General features: G+C 44.8%; 1 protein-coding gene across 1 annotated transcript; it reads left to right on the forward strand.

The window, feature by feature from the left end:
• LOC141912026 (corticotropin-releasing factor receptor 2-like) lies at positions 1–25,503 on the forward strand. The gene is made up of 11 exons (XM_074803188.1): positions 1–58; positions 17,603–17,719; positions 19,708–19,799; positions 19,886–20,013; positions 20,604–20,727; positions 22,295–22,451; positions 22,866–22,996; positions 24,042–24,127; positions 24,398–24,542; positions 24,677–24,718; positions 24,988–25,503. Exons 2-11 carry the CDS (start codon positions 17,638–17,640, stop codon positions 25,423–25,425), a joined length of 1,425 nt encoding a protein of 474 aa, XP_074659289.1. The 5' UTR covers positions 1–58; positions 17,603–17,637; the 3' UTR covers positions 25,426–25,503.
• The last annotated feature ends 1,165 nt before the right edge of the window (positions 25,504–26,668 follow it).

The raw sequence follows: 26,668 nt of genomic DNA on the forward strand, positions 1-26,668 counted from the left end.
TCCGGGTCAGGTGAAGGTCGAAGGAAGGTCACTGCTGCAGCAGACGGTAGGAGCGGAAGTAAGTAGGTGGAACTCATTTACTGATTGTTTGTTATTCATAAAATGTCGAAGGTTTGATGATATATGATATATGATATATGATATATGATATATGTATGTATGATAAAGCACGTGTTTATCGAGTTACATGTAGAGAGAGGACAGGGAGAATACCCGGATGTTATTGTCACGGAAATGGAAGATTTGAATCACCAGCCTCGGTTTCAAATTCTCATTCAAACTCGCGCATATCTCAACGTGAGATGAAACTTTTTAACTCTGCGTCCTGCGAGGGTTAAACCAGTTTGTAGCCTCGGTCCGTGGCCAGGAGGGTTAATTTGGACCCTGGGTCTGACAGCGCGTTGTTGACAGGTTGACAGCTGCGACTCTTTCGAAATTTCATATTTTTTCACCGGAATCCGTTGACAATTCCCCGGATGTAATCGATAAATACAATTATCGATTTTCGCTCAATTGTTGCCGTATCCACGAGCGAGTAGAGATCACGTGACGTAATTAGCGACATTTCATGGCGCCATTTGTCAGTGGAATGTCGTAGATCTGATATCCTATGTACATTTATCGACTGTCGTTGAGTTGCTTGTCGAATCGAGTTAATGTTCCGGTTTTTGCAATTAAAGTCTGGATAATTGTGAAGATATTTCCGGTGGTGATGTAGTTTTATAACCACGTGATTCTAGTGGCGCTGAGAAGCGACTTTCATACCGTTACATCGTCTTTCCTCGTCTCTTTCATCGTATATCCTCCTCTCTCTCCTCCTCTCTCCTCTCTCTCTCTCCCCATCTCCTCTCTTCTGTCTCCTCGTCTATCCTCCTCTCCTCCCTCCTTTTTCCAGCTCTACTCGCCTGGTAGACACTGGAGTTCTCAGTGAACCCCCTCCCTTCACAGCTGTAGCGACCCCTAACGACGAGAACAAACATTAGGGTTCTCAGTGACCTCTAGCGACCCCTAGCGACTAGAAAAGATAATCTTCGTGACGCCTGACGTGATGAAAATCAATAACGCTAAAGCTGTAGAATACGTTTCTATGAAGACTAAAAATAAATGCTTTTATAGAATTATTTGCTTTTTGATTAAATAAAGTTATTTCAGTCTGTCGTGTTTCAGACATTAGTGCGACCTTTACATATTGAAAACACCCTTCACGATCAGCCCGAGGCCGCGGCGGGTCTACTTGAAAATGAGAACTGCTATCTATTTTAAACTGCTCCCCAACGGTGAATATTATAAATACAGTTTGACACAGATTTCAACGTGTTTCAAAAAATACCGAATCGATTTCCATTTCAGTGTCTGCTTTCATAAAGTAGGCGATAATCATTTCCCTATTTCACACTTCTCCCTCTCCCCCTCCCTCTCCCCTCCTGGCTCTCTCTCTCTCTCTCTCTCTCTCTCTCTCTCTCCCTCTCCCGTTCCCCCTCCCTCTCCTGGCTCTCTCTCTCTCTCTCTCTCAGCTCCCTTCCTCCCTCCCCCTTCCCTCTCCTCTCCCTCCCTCCCTCTCTTTCTCTCTCTCTCTCCCTCTCTCTGCTCACTCTCTCTCTCTCTCTCTCTCTCCCTCTCCCGTTCCCCCTCCCTCTCCTGGCTCTCTCTCTCTCTCTCTCTCTCTCTCTCTCTCGGCTCCCTTCCTCCCTCCCCCTTCCCTCTCCTCTCCCTCCCTCCCTCTCTTTCTCTCTCTCTCTCCCTCTCTCTGCTCTCACTCTCTCTCCGATATCCGAAGAGAATGTCGCCGTTAATTGATACTAATTGGTTTGATTGAGAGATTTAATTAACGTCTGTTCAGGCGAAACATCTGAAACAAAGTCAAGGCCACGCACACACTACTCTATCTATCTAACTGCCAGTTAATACCCAGCCCTAAACCATCCTCTCCCGACTGGAACCCAGCCCTAACCATCCTCTCCCGGCAGTAACCCAACCCTAACCATCCTCTCCCGACTGGAACCCAGCCCTAACCATCCTCTCCCGGCAGTAACCCAACCCTAACCATCCTCTCCCGGCAGTAACCCAGCCCTAACCATCCTCTCCCGTCTGGAACCCAGCCCTAACCATCCTCTCCCGGCAGTAACCCAGCCCTAACCATCCTCTCCCGGCAGTAACTCAGCCCTAACCATCCTCTCCCGACTGGAACCCAGCCTGCTCCAGATATCAGCCGGCCCTAGACTCCAGCCCGCTCCAGATATAAACCTGCGCTGGTTATGTGTCAATGTTTCCTTGAGTCGCTCTGGAAATGGCTGATATTTGATATATATATATATAATACAACACCACCACCACGTGACCTCGGGTTGTAAAATGACACTGAATCTCACGCAGTACTGATAGCAGCTCTCCCTCCCCCTCCCCTCCCTCCCTCCCTCCCTCCCCTCCCTCCCTCCCTCCCTCCCTCTCTCCCTCTCTGTAACCGCAGTAACCGCAGGCTGTATTGAATATTGGTTGATGTTGGCGACTGATCGTATTTGCTACCGATCAGAAAATATAATCTGTATCTACGTATGGCGTACAGCACGGGGGGGGGGGGGGTAGGGTGCGGGAGGAGGGGGGTAGGGTGCGGGAACTCCCCTCACAGCCATGGCGACACCTAGCGAGTAGAACATACACTAGATGTATTGGAGAAGCACGTCACTGATATAGTAAAGGATTCGTATTGATAAACACAATAAATGATGCGATTGTGATTCCTCCTGATAGTGACGGCAATGTTTCAAACTCATCTCATTAATTGTGCGTGATCTGCTAACGACGCTATCCACTTCCTTCCGCTCTGTCGCAGCCGACTGCCGTGTCGTACCTTCAGTTTGACCTTGTTCAACGTGACCGGATACACCCTACTTCCGTTCCACGCGCACTTTGCTGAACTTCAAACGTTGTTTGATGTAGCGAGTAGGAGAAAAACGCCACCTGTCCACGATATCTGGAACTTTAAATGGTGGGATTGATTACCGGAAACAAGGTAGATATCCCATAACATTTAAAAACTGGGTTCATAAGCTGTGCAGCTGTTTTAATGTGCTGAGAACACGCGAGGTGGAGCTACTGGATACAAATCGTCCATTGATCAGACGTTTTGTCATCGACGTTCAAGGCTCGTGCCGGATGTCGCTTAGCTTCATCACTTCCGGTAAGTCGCCGGTTGTCGCGAGCCGTTGAATATCGAATGTCGTAAATTGAATATCGTTAGACGGATGGACGGACGCAGATGTTCAATTAGCAGACGATATTGTCCCGGATTGACGATACTAGTCTGGGTAGAAGACGTTTAGATTTAATTACATCAATTAACATCGGTTTAAATTCATTATTATGGATCAAATAGGGCCTCAGTGACCGAGGGAGGGAGAGAGAGGAGAGAGGAGAGAGGAGAGAGGAGAGAGGAGAGAGGAGAGAGGAGAGAGGAGAGAGGAGAGAGGAGAGAGGAGAGAGGAGAGAGGAGAGAGGAGAGAGGAGAGAGGAGAGAGGAGAGAGGAGAGAGGAGAGAGGAGAGAGGAGAGAGGAGAGAGGAGAGGAGAGAGGAGAGAGGAGAGAGGAGAGAGGAGAGAGGAGAGAGGAGAGAGGAGAGAGGAGAGAGGAGAGAGGAACTTCTCCATGCCTTTTCTAGGAATAAAAATGCTATTATCTCAGATATAGTTACAGCGATTTCAACAATTCAAACGTTGATGAATTCAATCAATTCAAAGGCGCAGTGTTCAATATCACAGCGAGGTCCGATACATGCGAGTGAGGCTGTCGAGTTTAATACGATTAACGCTTCATTTGAAAATTTAAAAATAACGATCGATAACTGACGCACTGCAGCGAATTTAATCTATAATCAAATCAGGTTCGAATCCCGCATTTAATTTTCCGGTCTGATTCGCAGCTGTTTCTGATTCTGCGCAGATGGAAATCTGTTTGTGTTTGTTGATTCCGAATTGAATGTTTTTGAATGATTTAAACTAAAAGTAGCGATTCGCATTTCACTGACGCGCGGTAGAGAGGCTTCAAATATCGATTAAGCCGTCTTTTCCATGTGGAGCCGTACAATAGTGTTATCCGCTCCGAACAAAAGTGCCATCCATTGCGATCAAGTGACAGCAATCTGAACACTGTGAACTTGTGACGACAATCTTTAGAATTCCGGGATCATTTTAGATGGATTTTTATCATATCAAATTCATGGCTGGTTTAGGAGATTAAAAAAAACTTCAATAATGAGCTTTGCTGTGGGATTTATTACCTCTAGGGGGCGCTAAGCTACATTTTAATTATTCGCTTATTTCTTTCTATGACGTCTCCGTGAATCGGGCTCTGATGTACTTGAAAGATCCATCAGTTGTCTAAAATTCCGATGATCAATGACGACCATATCGAGGCTTGACTATTGCGCAATCATATCTGTCTGAAAAGTTTCAATTTTGTTTCCGGTTCAGACGGTTTTATCAGCGACGCGGTTCACGACGTCTTCAGACACGACGCCGAGTACCGCAGCGTTCCGGCGCCAACACCGCGTTTTAGAGAAATCTAATTAACACAAATCCGGAAATGAGACAAAACCATCACGGATTACGACGCAAACGAGGCTCGTGAAAAAACGCCCTGATTGATGAGTTCGGGTCACGTGGGTTCAATCTCAAAATACCTCATTCGATACTGATTTATCAGCAGCAGCAGCAGCAGCAGCAGCAGCAGCAGCAGCAGCAGCAGCAGCAGCAGCAGCAGCAGCAGCAGCAGCAGCAGCAGCAGCAGCAGCAGCAGCAGCAGCAGCAGCAGCAGCAGCAGCAGCAGCAGCAGCAGCAGCAGCAGCAGCAGCAGCAGCAGCAGCAGCAGCAGCACCAGCAGCAGCACCAGCAGCAGCAGCAGCAGCAGCAGCACCAGCACCAGCAGCAGCACCAGCAGCAGCACCAGCACCAGCACCAGCACCAGCACCAGCAGCAGCAGCACCAGCAGTCCGAGATGTTCGGCACAACTTTGATGGAACTGGATGGAAATTTTTCAGGACGTCCGTTGAATTTATTGTGAGATAAATTCAAATTACCGAATACCCAGAAGTCTGTGCGGTCCTCGTCTGTCATCGAACGCGTCTCTCGGGTCTGATTGCTAAACTTATAATTGACGGAAATGGCCGAATAACGCCGAAAAGTACCGAATGACCTAAATGAATACTTGATGACGTCATTCTTATCCGAATATTACCGATTATCACCAATAATTATGGATTATTCACGGAGATTACCGACTTTTACCGAACATAACCGATTGTTCACGAAAATTACCGAGTGTAAGCACGTTTTAGGTCGAACACGCTTTGAATACGCGATGACGTCATCGTTCCGTCTGGTAGAGACGCGCGTCACGTGTTCACTAACCAGACGCATTTATCTAGATGAAGTAGTTTGGATTTTTTTCGGGGGTGGTAGGGTGATCAGCGCTCCCCGAGGAGGAGATCTCATCTGCTGTAGACTGGATTACAGTCTGTTCGACACGTATGAACATTCTGACCACGTGCCACAGCCGCCATCGCGTAACACTAAAATATGGTTTTTTTCCAATAATACACGAATAAAGCCAGAAAGAGTCCCGCAGAGACAGTCTGATATATGTGTCGTGTCTAATCATTAAACAAGAGAGAAGAACTTGGGGGGGGGGGCTAGAGAGAGAGAGAGAGAGAGAGAGAGGGGAGAGTGAGAGGGAGAGGGGGGACTAGAGACACTGCTGCTTCTGCTGCTGCTGCTGCCGCTGCCGCTACCGCTGCTGCTGCCGCTGCCGTTGTTGATCGCTTGAATAATTCATATGCTAAATTATTTAAACAGGCTGGGCGTATTTTGAGTGGCCCAGTGCGACCCCTCGTATGTCATCGATCACATGGGACCACGTGACATGGACTCCACAGCTCAGTTACATCATTGCACGAAGTCACAAGAAGTTTTTTTTCGCTACCTCGGAAAAACCTAAGACGTTTTTGTCCACAAACTGCGGCACAGAGCTAACTTACAAACTGCAACGTGTCTTATTACATTTACAACGAAACCGATCAGAGAGGGGAGAGAGAGAGGGGAGAGAGAGTGAGAGGGAGGAGAGTGAGAAGAGAGAGAGAGGGATATGTAGATAGTGAGATGAACTGGAGAACAAGGGGAAATGGTAAGATAGTGTGAGATATGCAGCTGCAGCAGCAGCAGCAGCAGCAGCAGCAGCAGTAGCAGACAGCAGCAGCACCAGCAGCAGTGTCAGCACCAGACGCAGCAGCCTCAGCGGGACCAGGACGATGTCAATATGTTTAGGTTTATATATAAAGGAGAACTCACCAGTGATTACAGATTAACCACTGCCGCTCAATGCGTCCAATCTTTTTCAGTAAGATCTAATTTTCTGACCTGTCAGGTTCGATATTAAACCCCGAGGCCACAGTGAACTCCAGACACCCGCAATTATTGTTACTTCTTCACGACATTACGCGCAAGAAGCCGTCAGTTTTATTACGAGATTTCTACTGATTCCGGAGTAGAATTCGTTCTGTTCGTCCTCTACTCGTGACACATAAATGAACAATATCTTCATAAAAAAACGGGGATGGTTGAATCGGGGCGTAAAAAAACATACGAAATAGCCTCAAACGCGGTCGCTCGCAAAACAACATCTGTCTCTAGGTCATCGCTAACCCTAACCCTAGGTCGGCCATAACCCTAACCCTAGCTCCAACTAAATCCCAACCCTTCTCGGACTCGAACCTGTGGCCTTCAGCATACCAGCCGAGCATTCTAACCACTAGACCATAGACCAGTAGTGATTGACAATGTTTATAAGTTTGTGTGATCAGTGTGGTGACTGGTGACCAGTCAGTAAGGTGACTGGTGACCAGTCAGTGAGGTTACTGGTGACCAGTCAGTGAGGTGACTTGTGACCAGTCAGTGAGGTTACTGGTGACCAGTCAGTGAGGTGACTGGTGACCAGTCAGTGGGGTGACTGGTGACCAGTCAGTGAGGTGACTGGTGACCAGTCAGTGAGGTTAGGGTTAGGGTGACCAGTCAGTGAGGTGACTGGTGACCAGTCAGTGAGGTGACTGGTGACCAGTCAGTGAGGTTACTGGTGACCAGTCAGTGAGGTGACTGGTGACCAGTCAGTGAGGTTACTGGTGACCAGTCAGTGAGGTTACTGGAGACCAGTCAGTGAGGTTACTGGTGACCAGTCACCACACTGACTGGTGACCAGTCACCTCACTGACTGGTGACCAGTCAGTGAGGTTACTGGAGACCAGTCAGTGAGGTTACTGGTGACCAGTCAGTGAGGTGACTGGTGACCAGTCAGTGAGGTTACTGGTGACCAGTCAGTGAGGTTACTGGTGACCAGTCAGTGAGGTGACTGGTGACCAGTCAGTGAGGTGACTGGTGACCAGTCAGTGAGGTCTCGTTCGTGACCAGAAGGGACTTTCAATACGTGAGTTTGGTTCCATGTATTATATTTCAGTATGTTTGAGGGTAACATTAAAGCGCATTTAATCATTGGTTGGACTGATATCTGACTGATATCTGACTGATATCACGACCAACTGAAATCCCTCGCCACCGATTTACCGCCTCTAAACTGCCCATTCACTTTATACAAAATGGTGAATTAATCCGCCATGTTGATTGTTTCATTAAGTAGCAGGCGGTAATTATTGCGACGATACTACCGACGATAGAACTGTGGAACTGGGTCCCAAACTGTGGAAATGGGTCCCAAACTGTGGAAATGGGTCCTGAACTGTGGAGCTGGGTACAGTACTGTGGAACTGAATCGGTTTTAAAGTAAGGGAAATAAGGACATTTTCAGCGCTGATTTGAATTGATTTGAACTGATTTAATTAATTTCAATTACGCATCACAATCCGAACGATAGTAAATTATCTCTCTCTCTCTCTCTTCTTTCTTCTTTCTTCTTTTCTCTCTTTTCTTATTTCAATTTCGTGACATTTAATCACGGATTGAGAATTTACTCGCGTGTAAAGTGAAATTAGATTCTTACTCGTGGAACACGAGACCGGTTTCTATTTTTCGCTTGATCAGACAGACGATCAGCATCATGAGATAAGAGGGATAGATAAGAGGGATAGATAAGAGAGGGATAGATAAGAGAGGGGTAGATAAGAGGAAGAGGGATAGAATGCGAACAATGGAGGTAAAAATAAGAAGTAGATCGAATCGAATCGTGTGATTATTAGTGAAAAACTGGATCAAACGTCTTTAATTCTTTATCTTCATATTTCAATGAAATGCATCAGATTAATTTTCCCTTAGGAGTAAAAAGAGAGAGGAGAGAGAGACTGGGAGAGAGGAGAGACTGGGAGTGGGGAAGAGGGGAGAGGAGAGAGAGTGGGAGAGAGGAGAGAGAGAGGAGAGTGAGACTTGTTCTCGTGTTCGTGACATTTTATTTTTCCTATGACGTTGTAATTGTTTGTTTTTTTTTCTATCTATCACGTGACCGGCGTGTTTGTATAGATTGTTTACCCGCGTGTAGGGTAGAACGGGCACCTGCTGGAGAGGAGGGGCACCTGCTCGTGACTCTAATTCCACGCCGGATTATCTAAATACACATACACACACGGCGAACTGGATTAAGCGAGTAAAATGCTAACGGGTATTTTCTCAGTGACTGTGTAGCTGACTGCGGCAGGCGAGTACGGTATTTAAAAACATCTCTTCTTTCTCGACGTTTCGTATTCGGGTCGCTCATTTCCATAGTGATTCTATTTTTTATTTATCCCGTGGATTAAATTAAATCCTGGAGTATAGATAATGGGGTGTGATCGTTAAGTGGTCGATGTAGCGCGTGTCGTGTGAATTTATCTTTCTCGGTTATTGATTCTATTTCTGTCGCAGACCATAACGAGTACTGCACGTTCGCGCATGCGCAATCGCGCTCCACGCATTCGTCATTTTTCTAGTTTCAAAAATTTGATATGAGAAGGAAATTCAACCGTACAACTAGCGACACCTGCCGGACCTTCTCTTGTCCAAGAAATCGATATCTTTCTGCGCATTAGCGACACCTGGTGAATCTTAGTTTTCCAGTGGGTCGGATAGCTCAGTCGTAAGGGATAATACTGTCAAGGTTGAAGGTTTGGTAATTTTTGGGATGGGTGACTCCGAGTAGAGTGGGATGGATTGCTCCGAGTAGAGTGGGATGTGAAGTTTGTATAGACAGCTTACTAGAAGCTTACCGCATACGAAGAGTGAGTTGTTTTATCCCAGATTATCGAAATCCTTCATTTCTAGTTTTCTGGTGAAAAAAAAACTACTCAAGATTTCCAGGAAAAATCGCGGATAAGAATTCGAGAAAAATATCCCTGTCGTTTCAAATCGTGCGGCTTTTATTGGAAACAAATCGAGTTCGAATCTGGGGATAGAATGGCTGAAATGTTTGCTGTAAAAAACGCGAAGCAACTTCTAATAAGAGTGTTCCCGACGATTCTAATGTGTGTTCCCGGCGTTTCTGAGAAAATGGTTTTTTAAACGCGTCACGAGACGAGTGCAAAACAATATCATCCAGGGTCTCTTCACAATACAACAGACTAAAGTCGTAAAACGCACGAATCGTTACTCGTAAATCGTATGTCTAATCACCGCGTTAAGAATCGAAATCTTCGACGAGTTTAAATTCGTTTTAGAAACTCGTAATTAAACAGGGTGAAAAACATGTCCGCCTCTATAATACACATCATAACAAACCGACCGGCATTAGCGGAACTTCTTATTCGAGCATCTTTGCAGCCACAGTTCCCGGAGACACCCACTATGGTTGTCAAAGCCCCAAAGTTCCCGGAGACACCCACTTTTGTTGTCAAAGCCCCAATGTTCCCGGAGACACCCACTTTTGTATTCAAAGCCCCAAAGTTCCCGCAGATGTGATTGTGAAATGAACAATGACTGCTGTTTCCCCCGCGGCGGTGCGGTGGCACAGCAGCGGATAATAATGGATTCCGATACAGGAAACTACGGTTACTTCACTCTATGATTATCGCAACCCGGATAAATAACTAGGTGTGACACATATTGACGTGACGTCGACACGCCCAGTCGACACGCCCACCGTGTAGCAATTCCCCCTATGACATCATAACCGCTGATCTAACGAAACTAATTCAGGAAACACGTTGTTAGTGATATCTCTTGTGTCTAGCTAGTTTAATGACATCCACCTATGACGTCACTAGTGCTAATTGTTACGGAGTTTGGTGGAGTCTACTGTCAAGTCGCGACTCGAAGCTTCTGAAAGAAAGTAGCGTTAAATCCCTGGAGGTTGATGAAACTCTATCCAAACCCATTAGTCTCCCTTACACAACCACATACCAATACTACTCCTTCACATAATCTGATGATGTCATAGGGGGATTTATAGAGGCGGACATCTATCCTAGAAGTGTTTATAGCTCGAATTACATAGTAGACAATTCGATGATGTCATAGGGAGTTTTATGGAGGCGGACATCTTTTCTATAAGTGTCTATAGATCAAATCACTAGTAGACAATTCGATGATGTCATAGGGAGTTTTATGGAGGCGGACATCTTTTCTATAAGTGTCTATAGATACAATCACTAGTAGACAATTTGATGATGTCATAGGGTGATTTACGGAGGCGGATACTAATTCTTCAATTGATACGGCATATGACGTCATTGTCGTCTTGCGGCTAAAAATAGCCACTAATAAGATATTCATAGAATGAACGATCTTTCAGTTCATCATCAAACCTCAACCCACTGATAATTGACGGGCTTAGTTAACAGTGTGGAACGGTTTAAAATGGTGGCTGGAACACTGGTGAGTTTAACCGTACCGGAGCTGACACCTAATACCGCATTAAGGCGACTGGATTGCCGACAATTACCAGCGCACAGTCGCGCGATCGACTGTCTCTCTCTCTCTCTCTCTCTCTCTCTCTCCTCGCTTATAGAGATCGAGCTTTAATTGCTTTCTTTAACCATACAACAACAACAGCAGCAGCAGCAGCAGCAGCAGCAGCATTGGATATGATACCACTGTCTCGTTCTACCTCTATAATTCCCCCTATGACATCACCGAACTGTCTATTTGTCTATTGTAACAATGTTAAAGGGGTTATGGTGATATTCAGTCGTGTCGTCACAGTAACTGGAGACACCACTTTCAATCAATAATAATATAAACCAATAACGACCCCTCCCCTCTAATCTCATATAGCAGACAATACGATCCAATACGATCCAATACGATCCAATACGATCCAATACGATCCAATACGATCCAATACAACACCAGCAGCGTCTTAAACACACTTATTTATATTAGGTTAAAGGAAATCATGTTGTTTAACGCAGATGAATCACATCTACATCCGGTTTTATATTCTCTCATTTCCGGTATATATCCACGGCTCGAACCGGAAATACACGTGACCATCCTCTTCCAAGCATCCACCAGGGGGCGTTTAGTGCATCGTAAGGGTTTTATGTAGGTAACCATCTCGTTTCATCATAGATGTGTGTGAGGGTCGGTCACGTGACAGCAGACATTGTAAGTGTAAGGTCAAGGTGACAGTAAATGATGAATGTGTTTTGGTTGAATCGGATTAATATAGATTTTACCTGGAAGCGACGACAAACACAATAAACTGACTCCGTCTGTCGACTCAACCCCCCACCTTCAGTTTTATCTAGTTCAGAAAGATATATAGCTCATAAATCAGGGCCGTCGGAAGGAATATTTCAGCGGGGCGGCTATTGTTTATATTGATGATCTGATTGCCGCGCAGCTGTATTTCAAAAGGGTCTAGGGGTCCTCCCCCAAATGTTTTTTGATTTTCCCAAGCTCTGAGATTGACTCTGAGTGAATCTGGCTATGAAAATCATGGTATTCGTTACGAGAGGAAAGCACATTAAAAAAACATTTTTAGTTCAGCAACAAAGTGGGACGGCTGTGGCCGCCCCCGTTCCAACGGCCCTGTAAACTGAGGCTGTAGTTCTCACTCACTCACTCGACTCAACCTTCTGTTTTATCTAGTTCAGATGATTAGGGCTGCAGTTCCACACAGTTCTCGGTTATTTCTAAATGTTTACCCCTGGAACCCTTAAAGAAAACACAAATTCAATTTTTCTGGAAACAGATATTGGGATACTACTAGTTCATCAGAATTGGGTAACAACGTTTTCAGTAGTTTTTCAGAATTGCAAAACCGTTTAAGTGGAGTTAGTACCCGCTGTATGGTGTCACACCGTCAAGTGCTGCCCCTATGTGTATCATTAGCGGAGAAAATGTGAACTAGCTGAATTCCATAGTATTCCTACTGTGGCATATAGGCAGTAAGTTAGTTCATAGATTCACCGTTAATGATATGTATAGGGGCAGCACTTGACGGCGGTATAAATTTCGCGCAGATCGATTCCTACTATGGCATGCAAGTAATAGAGATTTCTTTTTCAAAATCTACAATAATGACATTCATCAAAATCGGTCAAAATCGGTGAAAACGTTAATTAGAGTAAACTGTGGAACAGTGGAACTGGATCCACAGTGATTCATGGTGGAACAGTGAAACTGGATGGTTCAGGGTGGAACAGTGGATCTGGATCCACAGTGATTCATGGTGGAACAGTGAAACTGGATGGTTCAGGGTGGAACAGTGGAACTGGATCCAATGATTCAGGGTGGAACAGTGGAACTGAATCCAGTGATTCAGGGTGGAACAGTGGAACTGGATCCAGTGATTTAGTGACCGACGACCGCCAACCATCGAGTTAATGATACTAATCAACGTTTACCGTCGATAATTAGCAATCGACGGTCGTTAACGTCTGCGACAATCTCGCGTATTTCCCGATCTCTCATCTGCTCGTCTCCGGTACCGGAAGTACGTATCCCCCGTCGAATCGACAGAGTGAAATTAATAAATTTCCGGAGCCGCAAATTATCGAAAATTCCTTCTTTTCTCTCGACGCCAGAAACTAACAATTGTTTTTAATAAGCAATTTCTCACTCAAAAAGTAATCAATCAAAATTCAGCAGCAGCAGCAGCAGTGGCTGTGGAACCCTAACGGAGCAAGAAACATATTTCATCGAGTAGTTATGGAAATCATCTGGGGTTCTTCCCATAAACAACGGCCATAAATATAACATAAAACCAGCAGCGACCGAATTGAAATTAATGGCGTCATGAGAATTTCAATTTCTAAAGAAATATGTAATTCAGACTTAATTAAATAATTCATACGATAACCCAATTTCACTCGGCTGCCACCTGGTGGCTCATCTCTATACTACTGCTTGACTCATAGGCCTATTCCAAACCTAATGTGGAACTCAGAACTGTGGAACTGTGTCCCAGAGCTATGGGACTGGGTTCAGAACTGTGGAACTGGGTACAGAACTGTGGAACTGTGTTCAGAATTATGGAACTGGGTTCATTACTGTAGAACAATGTGGTGGTCGCAGGACTGGTTTGATGTGATGCTATTTTGTTGGGAGTTTACATGAAAACGCTTTTAACTGTGAGCGCACAGTTCGTGCACACGGCTCTCGCCGATCCACTGTTAATCCTCTTATTCACCTAAACACACACAACAACCAACTCGATCATTAATCATTTCAAAATGATCCTATTATCGGTTTGTTTCGATATTTAGTTGACGTCTCGGCGCTAATTGCTCGCGAGAACGCTATTGTTTTCATCTGTAGGCGTCATCATTCATTCCGTGCCCGACACGGCGCTGAGTCGCGTGCGTGCGCGCAGCCATGTGTCACCGCCGTATCGAGAAGTGACTCATTAGGATGGGATTAAGACATAACCGTCGTCATCATCTCTCCTCGATCATAAACTAGTCACAGTAACAGTAACAATCTACTGGACTCGAACCAGTATCAACCTAAACCATACTAATTCCAATGGCCCCCCTTACGTACAAGAACCACTTCCAGATGTCTCAAGATGGCCGCCTCTAGGTCCTTCCAGTAAACATGACTACCTACCTGTACTGACGAGTCGAGGGTTCACGTTTCAGCATTAAATGTATTGTTTATCAATATATGTCACTCTATTTGTTAAATTATTGTTCATATATCTGCTAGCACCGTGTGCGTTACCTGGTACCGCCACGCCCATGTGCGTTACCTGGTACCGCCACGCCCATGTGCGTTACCTGGTACCGACACGCCCGTGTGCGTTACCTGGTACCGACACGCCCGTGTGCGTTACCTGGTACCGCCACGCCCGTGTGCGTTACCTGGTACCGACACGCCCGTGTGCGTTACCTGGTACCGACACGCCCGTGTGCGTTACCTGGTACCGCCACGCCCATGTGCGTTACCTGGTACCGCCACGCCCATGTGCGTTACCTGGTACCGACACGCCCGTGTGCGTTACCTGGTACCGACACGCCCGTGTGCGTTACCTGGTACCGCCACGCCCGTGTGCGTTACCTGGTACCGACACGCCCGTGTGCGTTACCTGGTACCGACACGCCCGTGTGCGTTACCCATCAAATATAATACACGCCCTAATAATCAGTAAAAACAATTCGTATTTAGTCGCGAATATTACGAGTTTTTGGCCGTTTTTACAACAGAATTAGAGACACTTGTATCCAAGGCCTAGATATTTTTGATAGCTTAGACTGATCTTACGTAGGATCTCGACTATGGGACGTGTTCATCGATTCATTGAGTTGGGGGGGGGGGGTTGGGAGGAGATGGAATGCTAGTTTTATCTTTCGGTAAATTGTTTCTCATAATTGTATAATATATAAAACTTGCTCGTTTACGAGATGATGAGATATGATATAATTACGAGGCTAACTGCGCATATAAACTGTATGTGATCGACGCTCTATTCGTAGTGGTATTCTATATCGTAACATTAAGCATATCCTGTATCTGTCATACAAACTGCAATTAGTAAAACATATTCTTTCCCTCCCCCCGTTTACAGACACCTGCCTGGCTGCCTGATTGCCTTATTTGCTTCGATGTAATTATCTGATTTTTATTCTCATCATCAAATATTGTTTTATTAATGCGATAAATTTTCTTGTTAACAACGTTTTAGTAAATGACCTAAAACAGGAAGAACCTGACAGCCAGATACAGCCTGTCACAGCCTGTCACAGCCAGATACAGCCTGTCACAGGCTGACACAGCCAGATACAGCCTGTCACAGCCTGTCACAGGCTGACACAGCCAGACACAGCCTGATACAGCCTGTCACAGCCAGATACAGCCTGTCACAGGCTGACACAGCCTGACACAGCCTGACACAGCCATCAGGTTTGAATCCCTGCCGAGGGAGGAACGTGGCAGAGTCTCAGGTTTATTTGGTCTGTTCTGGGTGGCTGCATTGACCAATTAATATTTCAAAGTTTCACGGAGTTGAAAGTGACGACACAGTCAGCAGCCACGATACGTGGACCGGGTTTTGTGAATTTCAAGCAAGCCTTTGATGTTGTGTCCTTGTGGATTGGACCAATAACGTCACGGTTAACACCTACCAGTCCTCAGTGAGGGTCGTGAACAGCTCAGGTCGCGACGAGGGTGACGCTTCAGATGATACTCACAGATTGAACCGTCATTTAAAAGTCTTAGAGCATCTTTCATTCAGTTGTGTTGAGACGATATTCATTGGTCATTTCACTGATTGCTGCTTGTTGTTCCTAATCAAAGGTAATTCATGCATTGTGTTTACATCAGACACAACACTCCCCCCTCACCCCCCCCCCCCCATCACTCCCAATTCTCCACTCCCTGTCTGATAGAGAATTGAGCAACACTACTAGAATTCTAGCAAACCTGCTCTTCCTCCCCATCCCCCTCTCCCTCCCCTCCCCTCTCTCTTTCCCTCTGTCTGGAAAAAGACGATCTAAAACAGTAATTGCTCGATGATGCATTTTCCGTCGTTGAGAGATTTTCTGAAGAAAAAGGAGAACAGCAATTCTAGGAATTTCGGCGTCAATTCATAATTCCCGCGAATAGAACGCGCGCCGCTATCAACACAAACACATCAACATCAAACAGATTTCACTCTTACAGGGAATCACTGGTCGTCATCAGTCGACGCTCGCTCCTCACTAGGTTCACTCAGCCCTCATTCTGTTTCTTAGTAATTACGGGCTCGTCGTAATCTGGGCAGATCGGATTTCACGTTCGGGGTGTTTACAACTGCGGGAACGACGAAATGGTGAAACCCGAATTGGCGCTCATTCGATAGAAAGTAATCATGAAGGATGTAGTGGAGGGAAGGAGTATGTCAGCCTGTGATTGCATCACCAGCAGACGACACTTCTCACAGTATTATTGATCACAAACATCAAACACATTACTTTACTTTTTTCTTCCCCCCAGTGAAGTTACTTTAAGATGTATTTTCGGCTTATGAGGGGCGTGAGGGGAGGGGTTGAGGGGAGGTGTTGAGGTGGGAGCATCAATCATCGCCAGTTTGTCTTTACATCGCGGCTTCTCGTTATAGGGCTGAATCCAGTTCCACAGTACACGACCTATGTCCACAGTTCTGGATCCAGTTCCACAGTTCTGGATCCAGTTCCACAGTTCTGGGTCCAGTTCCACAGAACATTGTTCAAAATGTGACCCTATAGAATAACTTTGACTTTAGACTCACAGTGTTTGATGTGGCTGAGACTACACGTCATCAGAGTAACCCCCCCCCCCCCCCCCCCCCCCGGGAATAATCACGTACCTGGGCTCAGTTAATCCTAGATATCGGTAGGTGAAAACATGAAAAACCTCAGATATTGTGTGATTACAGAGATTGTTTGTTTGTTATTTTGCTCTAGTTGTTTTAAACCTCATATTGTTCCACTACTTGGCTGCAGATTATAAAACCCGCTGTGACGTCAAATCGAGGTCGGATGATTATCTAATCAACCTTAAAAGTAGCGCGTGTTCAGAAAGTCTGACGGTCGCCGTTTATTATCAACCTAATCACACCGCATCGAAACTAGTTCACCTTGCGCGTTGAAAGTTAAATCCGATATTTTCATTAGAACTTGAGACTCTCAAAGCGACGAAAAAAACATCTTAATCAGGGAAACCTATTATTTATCGGAGCTGTTGGTTTTTATTCGATGTTTTCTGGTGGTGTTGGGTTTAATTATGCTTTCATCAGTTCTATGGCATCGGTGGCGATATCGCAGATTCCATCCTGCGAGCCACCGCAGCCGCAGATTGCTGATAAACATCGCAGATTTTCTCGCACTCGAATCCAATCGACTTTGCGACCTATTTTTCCGCGCGCACGTGCAAGGATCCCCCTCAACCGGCGATGATTAAAAGATTCTTTTACAAATAAATTGATTAATTTCGATTCCAGAAAAAATGAGAGATTTTTGTGACTTCTTCGTTTTATGTCCTTTGAAAATAAGAACTATGTGAACCACGTGACTGACTGGGGTCTAGGGGCGTGTCATCGTCGCTAAAGCTGTCACTCGACGTAACGTTCAGTTTGTGGCGTCAAATGAGGACATTCGAATCCATAGTGCGCCCCCTGGTGGTATATTTCGACTCTAGTTTTGATTATTTACATAATGTGTTTTGTTATGTTTTTACAGATGGCAGATATTGTAATCAGACCTGGGATGAGTTTATGTGCTGGCCAACTGCACCCGGTAACACTACTATCAGCCAATCGTGTCCTCCGAAACTATTCCCGAAAATCAGCAAATCAGGTCAGTATCCCCCTATGACGTCATCTTATTCACTTACTATCTGATATTTTTATTTGTCGACCTCCTATGAACCCCCCTATGACATCATAAAGAATCTTGCTGCCTCCTTAAGAGATATCTATCAATGTTTAGGATTGTAGCGCCACTATCGGTGGTATCGTGTACTAACTCACAGACGTACCCGATCTGATTTTTGTCGCGCGGTGACAAGGTTGAACAAACACGAGCTCAATGATAAATTATCGCCTTCAGCAAAAAACAATATCAACTTTCGATATAATCAGAATGTGTCGCTAACGGCCGCGCGTTCTCACGAATCTCCCTATCGGTATTCATATTTGTTCAGCCTGCAACCAAATTCGGTAGAGGTTAATTTGAGTTTCGATCTGAACAGACACGAGTGACCCCTGGTGACTAGAACAGATATTGGGGTTCTCAGCTAGCTGCCCTCACAGCTGTAGCGACCCCTGGTGAGTAGAACAGACACTACGATTCTTAGCGAACTGCCCTCTCAGCTGGAGTGACCCCTGGTGAGTAGAACAGACACTACGATTCTTAGCGAACTACCCTCTCAGCTGGAGTGACCCCTGGTGAGGAGAACAGACACTACGGTTCTCGGAAATGTCCTGGGAGTTCTGGGAGTTGCCGATAGTATTTAACCTAGAAATAGTGTCTAGGTCGTTTAAGTGAAGGTCACGATGCGCTGCGCCATACATCTTTCTACTGTCGTCTGTTTACAATATTCATACGACCCTCGGGACACATTCTTACCGACAAAACTAATGACATACATAAACACTTACATAGATTGTACTTGAGCTGAAATAACGAGAGATTTCTCTGTTATAAATATTTCAATAAGAACCGAATCCCTCTCGACTCTCTATAACTGCAACGCGACGTCATTCGACGCTGTTTGACCCTAAAGCAGTGAATGGACTATTTTTTTGACTGGTAAACATTAAGTAGTTCCGGTAACACTCGACTCGGCGCGCAGCGGCGCTTGTCTCGAATCTGGTGAGACCGATAAATCTTCTCTCTTCTCATGCGAGTAGTGAATTCCAGTGGAGGGATCATATAAATCGTTGTTGGAAAGTATTGAAGATTTTTTTGTCAGCGGGGCACGCGATAATCCGCCGAGCTGAGCTGAGTGTCTGACTGTAATAGTTCGGTAGCCCGGTATACTATGCGGGGGGGAAGTTTACGGGTTTAGTTTGGGCTCCGATGATGGCGACTGTAGCCGATTTGTTAGCTATACGCTGGTTTAATGCCCATTATTGGTCGTACTAATAGTATCAGTAAGACCAGGAATCCGTTGTTTATGGCCATTACTCGATCGTGTTCCTCATACTCAGCTCCTTCCCAATCGGAAATTCACTGTTAATCATCGACCAGACGACAGGCACGCGTCATAGGCATAACAATCCATTCCTCACTCACTCTCTCCTCCAACCCATTACTCACTCACTCTCTCCTCCAACCCATTCCTCACTCACTCTCTCCTCCAACCCATTCCTCACTCACTCTCTCCTCCAACCCATTCCTCACTCACTCTCTCCTCCAACCCATTCCTCACTCTCTCCTCCAATCCATTCCTCACTCACTCTCTCCTCCAATCCATTCCTCACTCACTCCTCCAATCCATTCCTCACTCACTCTCTCCTCCAACCCATTCCTCACTCTCTCCTCCAATCCATTCCTCACTCACTCTCTCCTCCAATCCATTCCTCACTCACTCTCTCCTCCAATCCATTCCTCACTCACTCCTCCAATCCATTCCTCACTCACTCTTTCCTCAGCCTTACACAATCAACGAATTGTAGGCGGCAGCACCGTTTGCTAGTACACACACTCTTACTGCGGTTAATCGAGGATCTGCTGGTGGCGCTAGTGTACACACGGTTATACTGCGGTTTATCAAGGATCCGCTGGGGGGCGCTAGTGTGAATGAAGTCACATTATAATTCTGCATTTTGTTCGTTTAACAGTAAAAGCAACTAAAGCTTGTGCTGCGGATGGTCGCTGGGGTCTGAATGGATGGACGAACTATACTGACTGTATTCGAGCCGCTATGCCTACTGTAAGTATTTATTACAGCTACATCTCTCGCTGTAACGATCATTTCTGATCCAAGAATGTTTATTGATGTGTTTTAATATTTTGAAGGTAACGACTGTATTCCTGCCTCCACCGGACGGAACTCTACTTGGTGTACTTACATTCATTTACTATATAGGCTGTTCCATATCGCTGCTCATGCTCGCTATTACTATGTTCATATTTTGTTATTTCAAGTACGTGTGAATTATTTACCGAATTCTCGGAGTTAAATTGATAAGAATTTTACCGATTCTAAACTTAGAAACAGTCTCTACACAGCCTGGAACCATCCTCTCGATCACATATAGAATGCATAGTCAAGTGACGTAGTTTTGGTACTGTGAATGGCTAAGGTTAAATACCACATGGTGGTCAGTTGAGCCGAGGCTGAGGAGGTGAAGGGCCAAGAGAGGAGGTGAAGGGCCCAGAGAGGAGATGAAGGGCCAAGAGAGGAGGTGAAGGGCCCAGAGAGGAGGTGAAGGGCCCAGAGAGGAGGTGAAGGGCCCAGAGAGGAGGTGAAGGGCCCAGAGAGGAGGTGAAGGGCCCAGAGAGGAGGTGAAGGGCCCAGAGAGGAGGTGGAGGGCCCAGAGAGGAGGTGAAGGGCCCAGAGAGGAGGTGAAGGGCCCAGAGAGGAGGTGAAGGGCCCAGAGAGGAGGTGAAGGGCCCAGAGAGGAGGTGAAGGGCCCAGAGAGGAGGTGAAGGGCCCAGAGAGGAGGTGAAGGGCCCAGAGACTTCAACTCTACCCGGACTGGTTTAAAACCTGTCGAATTATTGTATGTTTCAGATCGTTACATTGCAGTCGTATCACGATTCATCAACATTTAGTGATGTCATTTATTATTCGTTTTACTCTAACGATCATCACAATGACTGTGCATATGAACAGTTCACAGTATATCATCGGAATAGTGAGTATTGTAAACATCCGCCCGCCCACCCGTCCGTACAAACACTCTATATCCGTGACACCTTCATTAGAAATATTCAAAACAAAATTTACATAATCAAAATAATAACGCAATAGTGAATATTGTAAACACCCACCCACCACCGGTACAAACATTCAATATCCGCGACACCTTCTATCAATAAACGATTTGCATAATTGCATTAGATTTGCATAATTAAACGAATTACGCGTGAATTTAACGGTTAAACGGTATTAAAACGGGTTGAGATGTCACCACACGTCTGTCTGTCTGTTCGTCGATCTCTAACTCCCCCTCCTCCTCCAGAATCGAGATGTTGTTTTCATCTCGTCATAAAATGGCGGAGAAACGGGAGATATTTTTCTAAGAAGAGGATATTGTTTTCTCGCTGTACTGCTCACGTGACTACTTTTCTCGGTATGAATTACATCTGTGTTAATCCACAGCGAGACGAGCGGAGAGAGGAAGGAGAGAGAGAGGAAGGAGAGGAAGAGCTGGCGGAACTGTAATTCTCAGTCAGCATTAGATGAGATTCTCTGATTGTTGGTTAATCCACAGCGAGACGAGCGGAGAGAGGAAGGAGAGAGAGAGAGGATGGAGAGGAGAGAGAGGATGGAGAGAGAGAGGAAGGAGAGGAAGAGCTGGCGGAACTGTAATTCTCAGTCAGCATTAGATGAGATTCTCTGATTGTTGGTGTTTTCTATTAATCACGTGATGCGCGCGCGCTGTTTACAATCATTATTAATGGCGGCACCGCCGACGCTTTCTCGAGATGATGGTGACGTAGCACGGATAGTTCGACGAGTAACGTCACGAGCGTCGGCGGTGGTTTTATTGGTATACGTCTTTCTCGAGATGATGGTGACAGAACCGATGACTTGACGCCGCTTAATGTCACAATATGTTTTTATTACTATAAGTCGAGGTGGTGGTTGACACGGCGCCGAGTACTGTGGCGAGTGCGGTTTTTTATATCCGCGTTCCCGAGAAATGAAAGTGACGTAGCGCTGTATCGCTTTCTCGAGAGGATGGCGACACGGCCGCTGCCATCGGGGCTGTTGTTAATTAGCAGGTGACGGAGACCGAATAATTTCTCGTCTCACGGAATTACTAAGCGCAGCTCGAAAACGATCGAGATAAATTCTGCCGATGTTTTTATTCGCGAACAAGGATTTATAATTTCCGATCTGACGCGCGCGGTATCGTTTGAACATCTGCGCTCTCGTGCGTGAGTGCGTGCGTGCGTGCGTGCGTGCGTGCGTGCGTGCGTGCGTATTACCCGTTCGGGTTCAGCATTCAATGCGTGAAAACAAACGTTATAATTGAATAACGACACGACGAGTCTAACCTTCCGGAACAATACACTACCCGTTTCCCCCTATGACATCATCGAATACCGATTTGACTCATAGCTGGCCCATTACGTCATCAGGACGCAAATCGAATCATATTTTGTCCTATTTACACCATAGAAAAAAAACTGCAACTAATTTAACATGAACTAACTGAAAGTAGCGCCACGTGAAGTGTGTTTGTTTATTTGTAGACGTGGTTATGTCGCGGTGTATTCACATTGTATTACTACTCCATAGCTGCTAACATGTTCTGGATGTTTGTCGAGGGATTATTTCTGCATACTCGAGTCGCCGTTTCGGTGTTTAATTCGGAAATACCGTTTTTCGTGTTTTATATTATAGGATGGGGTAAGTGTGATTCTCACTGTTTACGACAAATATGAATTCAATAAATTCATCAAATTGCTGCAAACTACTCCAAAATATTAAGATAAACTGGGGGTGTATGAGGGGTGAGTGGTGAGTGGGAGAAGAGAACATCAACAGGGAGAAAACAATTGACAAATCGGGTGGTTCCCTTTACTGCGAGCAAAAAATTGATATTTCCATCGATTTTAGAAAAACCTATGATAACAAAAACAACACGGTATACCTCAAGGGGCAATCCTTAGCCCCCATCTGTTTAATTATAAGTACGTTCGGCAATTTTAAAACTGCAAATATTCAAATCTATACCGCAGAAACGCTCGGGTTTTGTGTTGGATTTGTGTGCGCCCTAATTTACAAATGTTCAATAGATGTCTCTGTGTGTATATTTTACAGGTTTACCAGGAGTAGTAACGATCTGCTGGGCAGTTGTAACCCATTTCACATCCAATAAACCATGTTGGGAAGAGAGCACAAAAAGTCCTTTCTTTCTTATCATCGTTGTGCCTATTGGTGTTGTCTTAGCGGTAAGTTCACGGCAAGCCTCGCCTCTAAAGTCCATATAATAGGCATAAGGATGCACCCTTTTTGTATATATTTGCATATTAAAATGGAGAATATACATGTCCATCCACGCGCGCTGTGATTGGTTAATTCCGCCGGATACACACTGTGATTGGCTAGGCAGTTCGTAGTACTAACCAATCATATCCTTTTGATTCACTAGTAATTGCTTTAAGGTCATTTATCCACAACCCGATTGGTTCGGCTATATAAGCGCTATGATTGGCTCGTTTACTGCCAATCAGATTTTGTAATGACCATATATGGCGTCTGTATGCGGCTTCGAGTTTTAAATTGGTCGATTGTTGTTAGATCTGTAGTAACAGGAGAAATAGACTAACATCCAAACCAGCAGACAACCTAGTGATGAACCAGTTAATACACAACAGAATATCACTACACCTGGTTCTGAAAATATATATACAACAAATCATGAACACTTTCAGAAAAACGAGGCTACTTTCACGAATCCAGCTGTATACAGCATGGCTGCCTCCATTTATATCGAGCGAAATTACCTACCAATGATTGGATCCTTCGTGACAAAATGTCCGCCCCATCTCCCCCTATGACATCATCAAATTCGTTAGTATCCCCCGCCCTTCAAAGAAAGAAAACCCAATCGACTCGGTATAGCAGTTTCAACAGCCATTTTGAATTGCCTACAGACATGCAGCTTTTTGGAACGTGCAGCCTTAGATATTTCCCATCAGTATCCTAGCCAGTAAAAACCCATTGAGACGATTCACAATACGTACCGACATCCATAGCTTTTAGAGTTTATCTGTAAAGGGTTGAAATTGATTTAAAGTGACAGCTGGATACAAACACAAACAGACGTGAATTGAATTGACTGTTGTGTGTCCAATGTTTATCTTCAACTGACCATCAACCGAGTCGATATCCTAAAGATATTGTAGACATCTGTTACTGGTCACTCGCATTAAATCATTAATTGTTTTATCTTCATTATTCTTGTTCTCATTGTTTTATTTCTATTCGTTTCAGGTTAATTGTATTTTTATGTTTAATATCATTCGAATATTGATAACAAAACTACGAGCAAGTAACACATTCGAGACAGCGCAGGTCAGGTAGGATTAGAAACCTGGATAACATGGCTGCCTTATATAGATCACCCTATGACATCATCGAATTACCGAATGATCCCACATCCCTCCAGATAAACATATAACATTATCGAATATCTACTGATTTGATCTACCTCGCAATAAAGATGGCGGCTACCGCACACATGAATCCCGCCGAGACTTCATCAGATTGCTTACTAGTGACCCTTCTAATAAAGATGTCTACCTCCACAAATCCCCCTATGACATCAGTTTATTGTTTATATATTTAAGGAAAGCGGCTAAAGCGATGATTGTTCTGTTCCCGCTGTTGGGAATTACGCAACTATTGATGTTTTTGGGTCCTTCGTCAACGACATCAAACAAGACACTTTATAAAGCGTATCTGATATGTAACGCGTTACTCCAACCTTCCCAGGTAACTATATAACCCTAACCCAAATACATCCTAACCATTTATCTGTTTTCGGTCGAATTCAAGTTCCATTAACTCCAGTTGATTTCATTGTCCACCTCGGGATGAATTCTGAAATGTAGATTCTGTATTCGCAGGGTATATTCGTTGCCTTGATTTACTGCTTCCTAAACGCAGAGGTAAGAATTATTCACCCCTTCCCAAAATAAGGGGGACCTTCCAACACCCCTTCCCCAACTAAGAGGACCGTCCCATATCTCGCCTGTGATACCTATGAAGGTATCGAAAATTAATATTTTAGTATCAAATTCTTTTATTCTCTAAACTTAAACTACTAAAATTCCAATGGCCACTATTCGTCAAAGATCCTTGTAGCAGGTTATTCGAAGAAAACGACCTCATTGGTTGATAATAAAACTCTATAAACGGTAGTTTGTTGTTAATTCAGGTAAAAGCAGCTGTGAACAGATGGTGGCAAAGACATCGTTTACGTCAGTTGGGAGGAACGAGGAATCGCCGGCGCAGTTCCAGAACGTCTTCTTTATTCCTGTCACAAACCGAGGTATTGTTTATGGTGGCTATTCGTCGCAATGTGTTTAAACGCCGTCAGTCAGACTTATCGGCAGATGGCGCTAGTATCAGCGCTATAAGCGAGGCCACAGTTGAGGCCCCCGCGGCGGTCGCTAGAGGCGCTGCGCAACAGACGACCGAGACTACCGTCTGTAATACCACCGACCTGCATGATATTCCAGAAGAGCCATGCTCACCGATGATTACAACGCCCCCTATCAGCCGCGGCCATAACAAAGAGGTCGCTAAGACCGCCGAGACTAAACATATAATTAGCTCACCGATGACGTCACTGGTTGAGGCGACTGATGTTTAAAGTCTACCTGGGTCTCATTGGTCCAACTGGGGAATTCTACCGTGCCCCCTATCGTCAGATTCAGAAACTAACCGGTGTTTGGGCTGTGATGAGCTTTGCTTCTCCTCTCGTGGTTCAGTGGTTCAGTGGTTATATATATATATATACATACTGTATAAACAGCCCGCTGTACATATTATATAGTGTATTATCATATTTATTGTACGTTAGAAAATATAATATTGCATGTTATGGGTTGCGTTTCATAAAGCAGCAACAGCAGCAGCAACAGCAGCAGCAACAGCAGCAGCAGCACCAGCAGCAGCAGCACCATCGAAAATGTCTCTGACAGAAGATGTTTAAAGCAATATGATATAGATGCTGTTGTCTGCTCTGTAGAACCGCTTTATAAAACGCGCCTCCTGGTAGTAGGTCCCAATTCGTGGTACTATATTTGCACTTTCCTTCCTATAGGTGGCAGTAATGTGCTTCTATAATGATATTTATATCTGTAGATTCGACTGTATTAGAAACACGTCGATTTTTTGTTATATCGTGGAGAATTATCTCAACGTGATTATGTTATTTATGATTGGACTTTATTTGAATAAATAATCTATTTACCTCATTAGCATATTCATAATTAGATGGTATATTAACCAATCGGCAACCCAGTTCCACAGTTGTCAGTTATTATGATTCAAGGTGATTGATAATTGATAAGACTTGAACTGGTGGAATTGGGGACTATCTGTGGAGTGTGAGGTGGCGCAGAAATGAAAAAGCTGACGTCTTGTATATTTGCAGCAGAGCTTTGCATTCACTCGGCATTTCTCGGAACTTTTTCGTGTATTTCCGGATGTTTCCGGTCGCAAACTACACGGAGGATTCCGAGGAGAGTTGAATGGATGACGTCACCATCTTAATTATATGCAAATCATATGCAAACGAGCGATGATATCAATTTGACGTCATTTTCGTGGTATGAGTGATTGGATGTAACCTGAACCAGCGTGCAGAGGAACGGGAAATGTACACAAGATGTACCAGGACGTAGCACACGTGACTACACAACAACTGGTGACGTGCACACGAAACCATTTCAATATCGAGTCAGGAGAAGGCGATTGATTAGATTCAGAGTTGTAGCAGTAGTAAGGATTATATCTGCACTATTTATTCGGTTCCTGAAGCTTCTTGAATTTTGCTGCGTTTTTGACCGTTTCTGTTTCTCTTATAACAATAACACCTTTATTAGATAGTA

This window comes from Tubulanus polymorphus, chromosome 10 (assembly GCF_964204645.1).
Source record: "Tubulanus polymorphus chromosome 10, tnTubPoly1.2, whole genome shotgun sequence".
Classification (NCBI taxonomy): domain Eukaryota; kingdom Metazoa; phylum Nemertea; class Palaeonemertea; order Tubulaniformes; family Tubulanidae; genus Tubulanus; species Tubulanus polymorphus.

What these genes read in the sequence shown, in the direction of transcription:
- LOC141912026 (XM_074803188.1), top strand. Translation starts at nt 17,638, where the DNA reads ATGTGCTGGCCAACTGCACCCGGTAACACTACTATCAGCCAATCGTGT. An exon ending in TTCGAGCCGCTATGCCTACT is followed by an intron (nt 19,800 to 19,885) that starts GTAAGTATTTAT and finishes AATATTTTGAAG; the next exon opens with GTAACGACTGTATTCCTGCC. An exon ending in CACAGTATATCATCGGAATA is followed by an intron (nt 20,728 to 22,294) that starts GTGAGTATTGTA and finishes GTTTATTTGTAG; the next exon opens with ACGTGGTTATGTCGCGGTGT.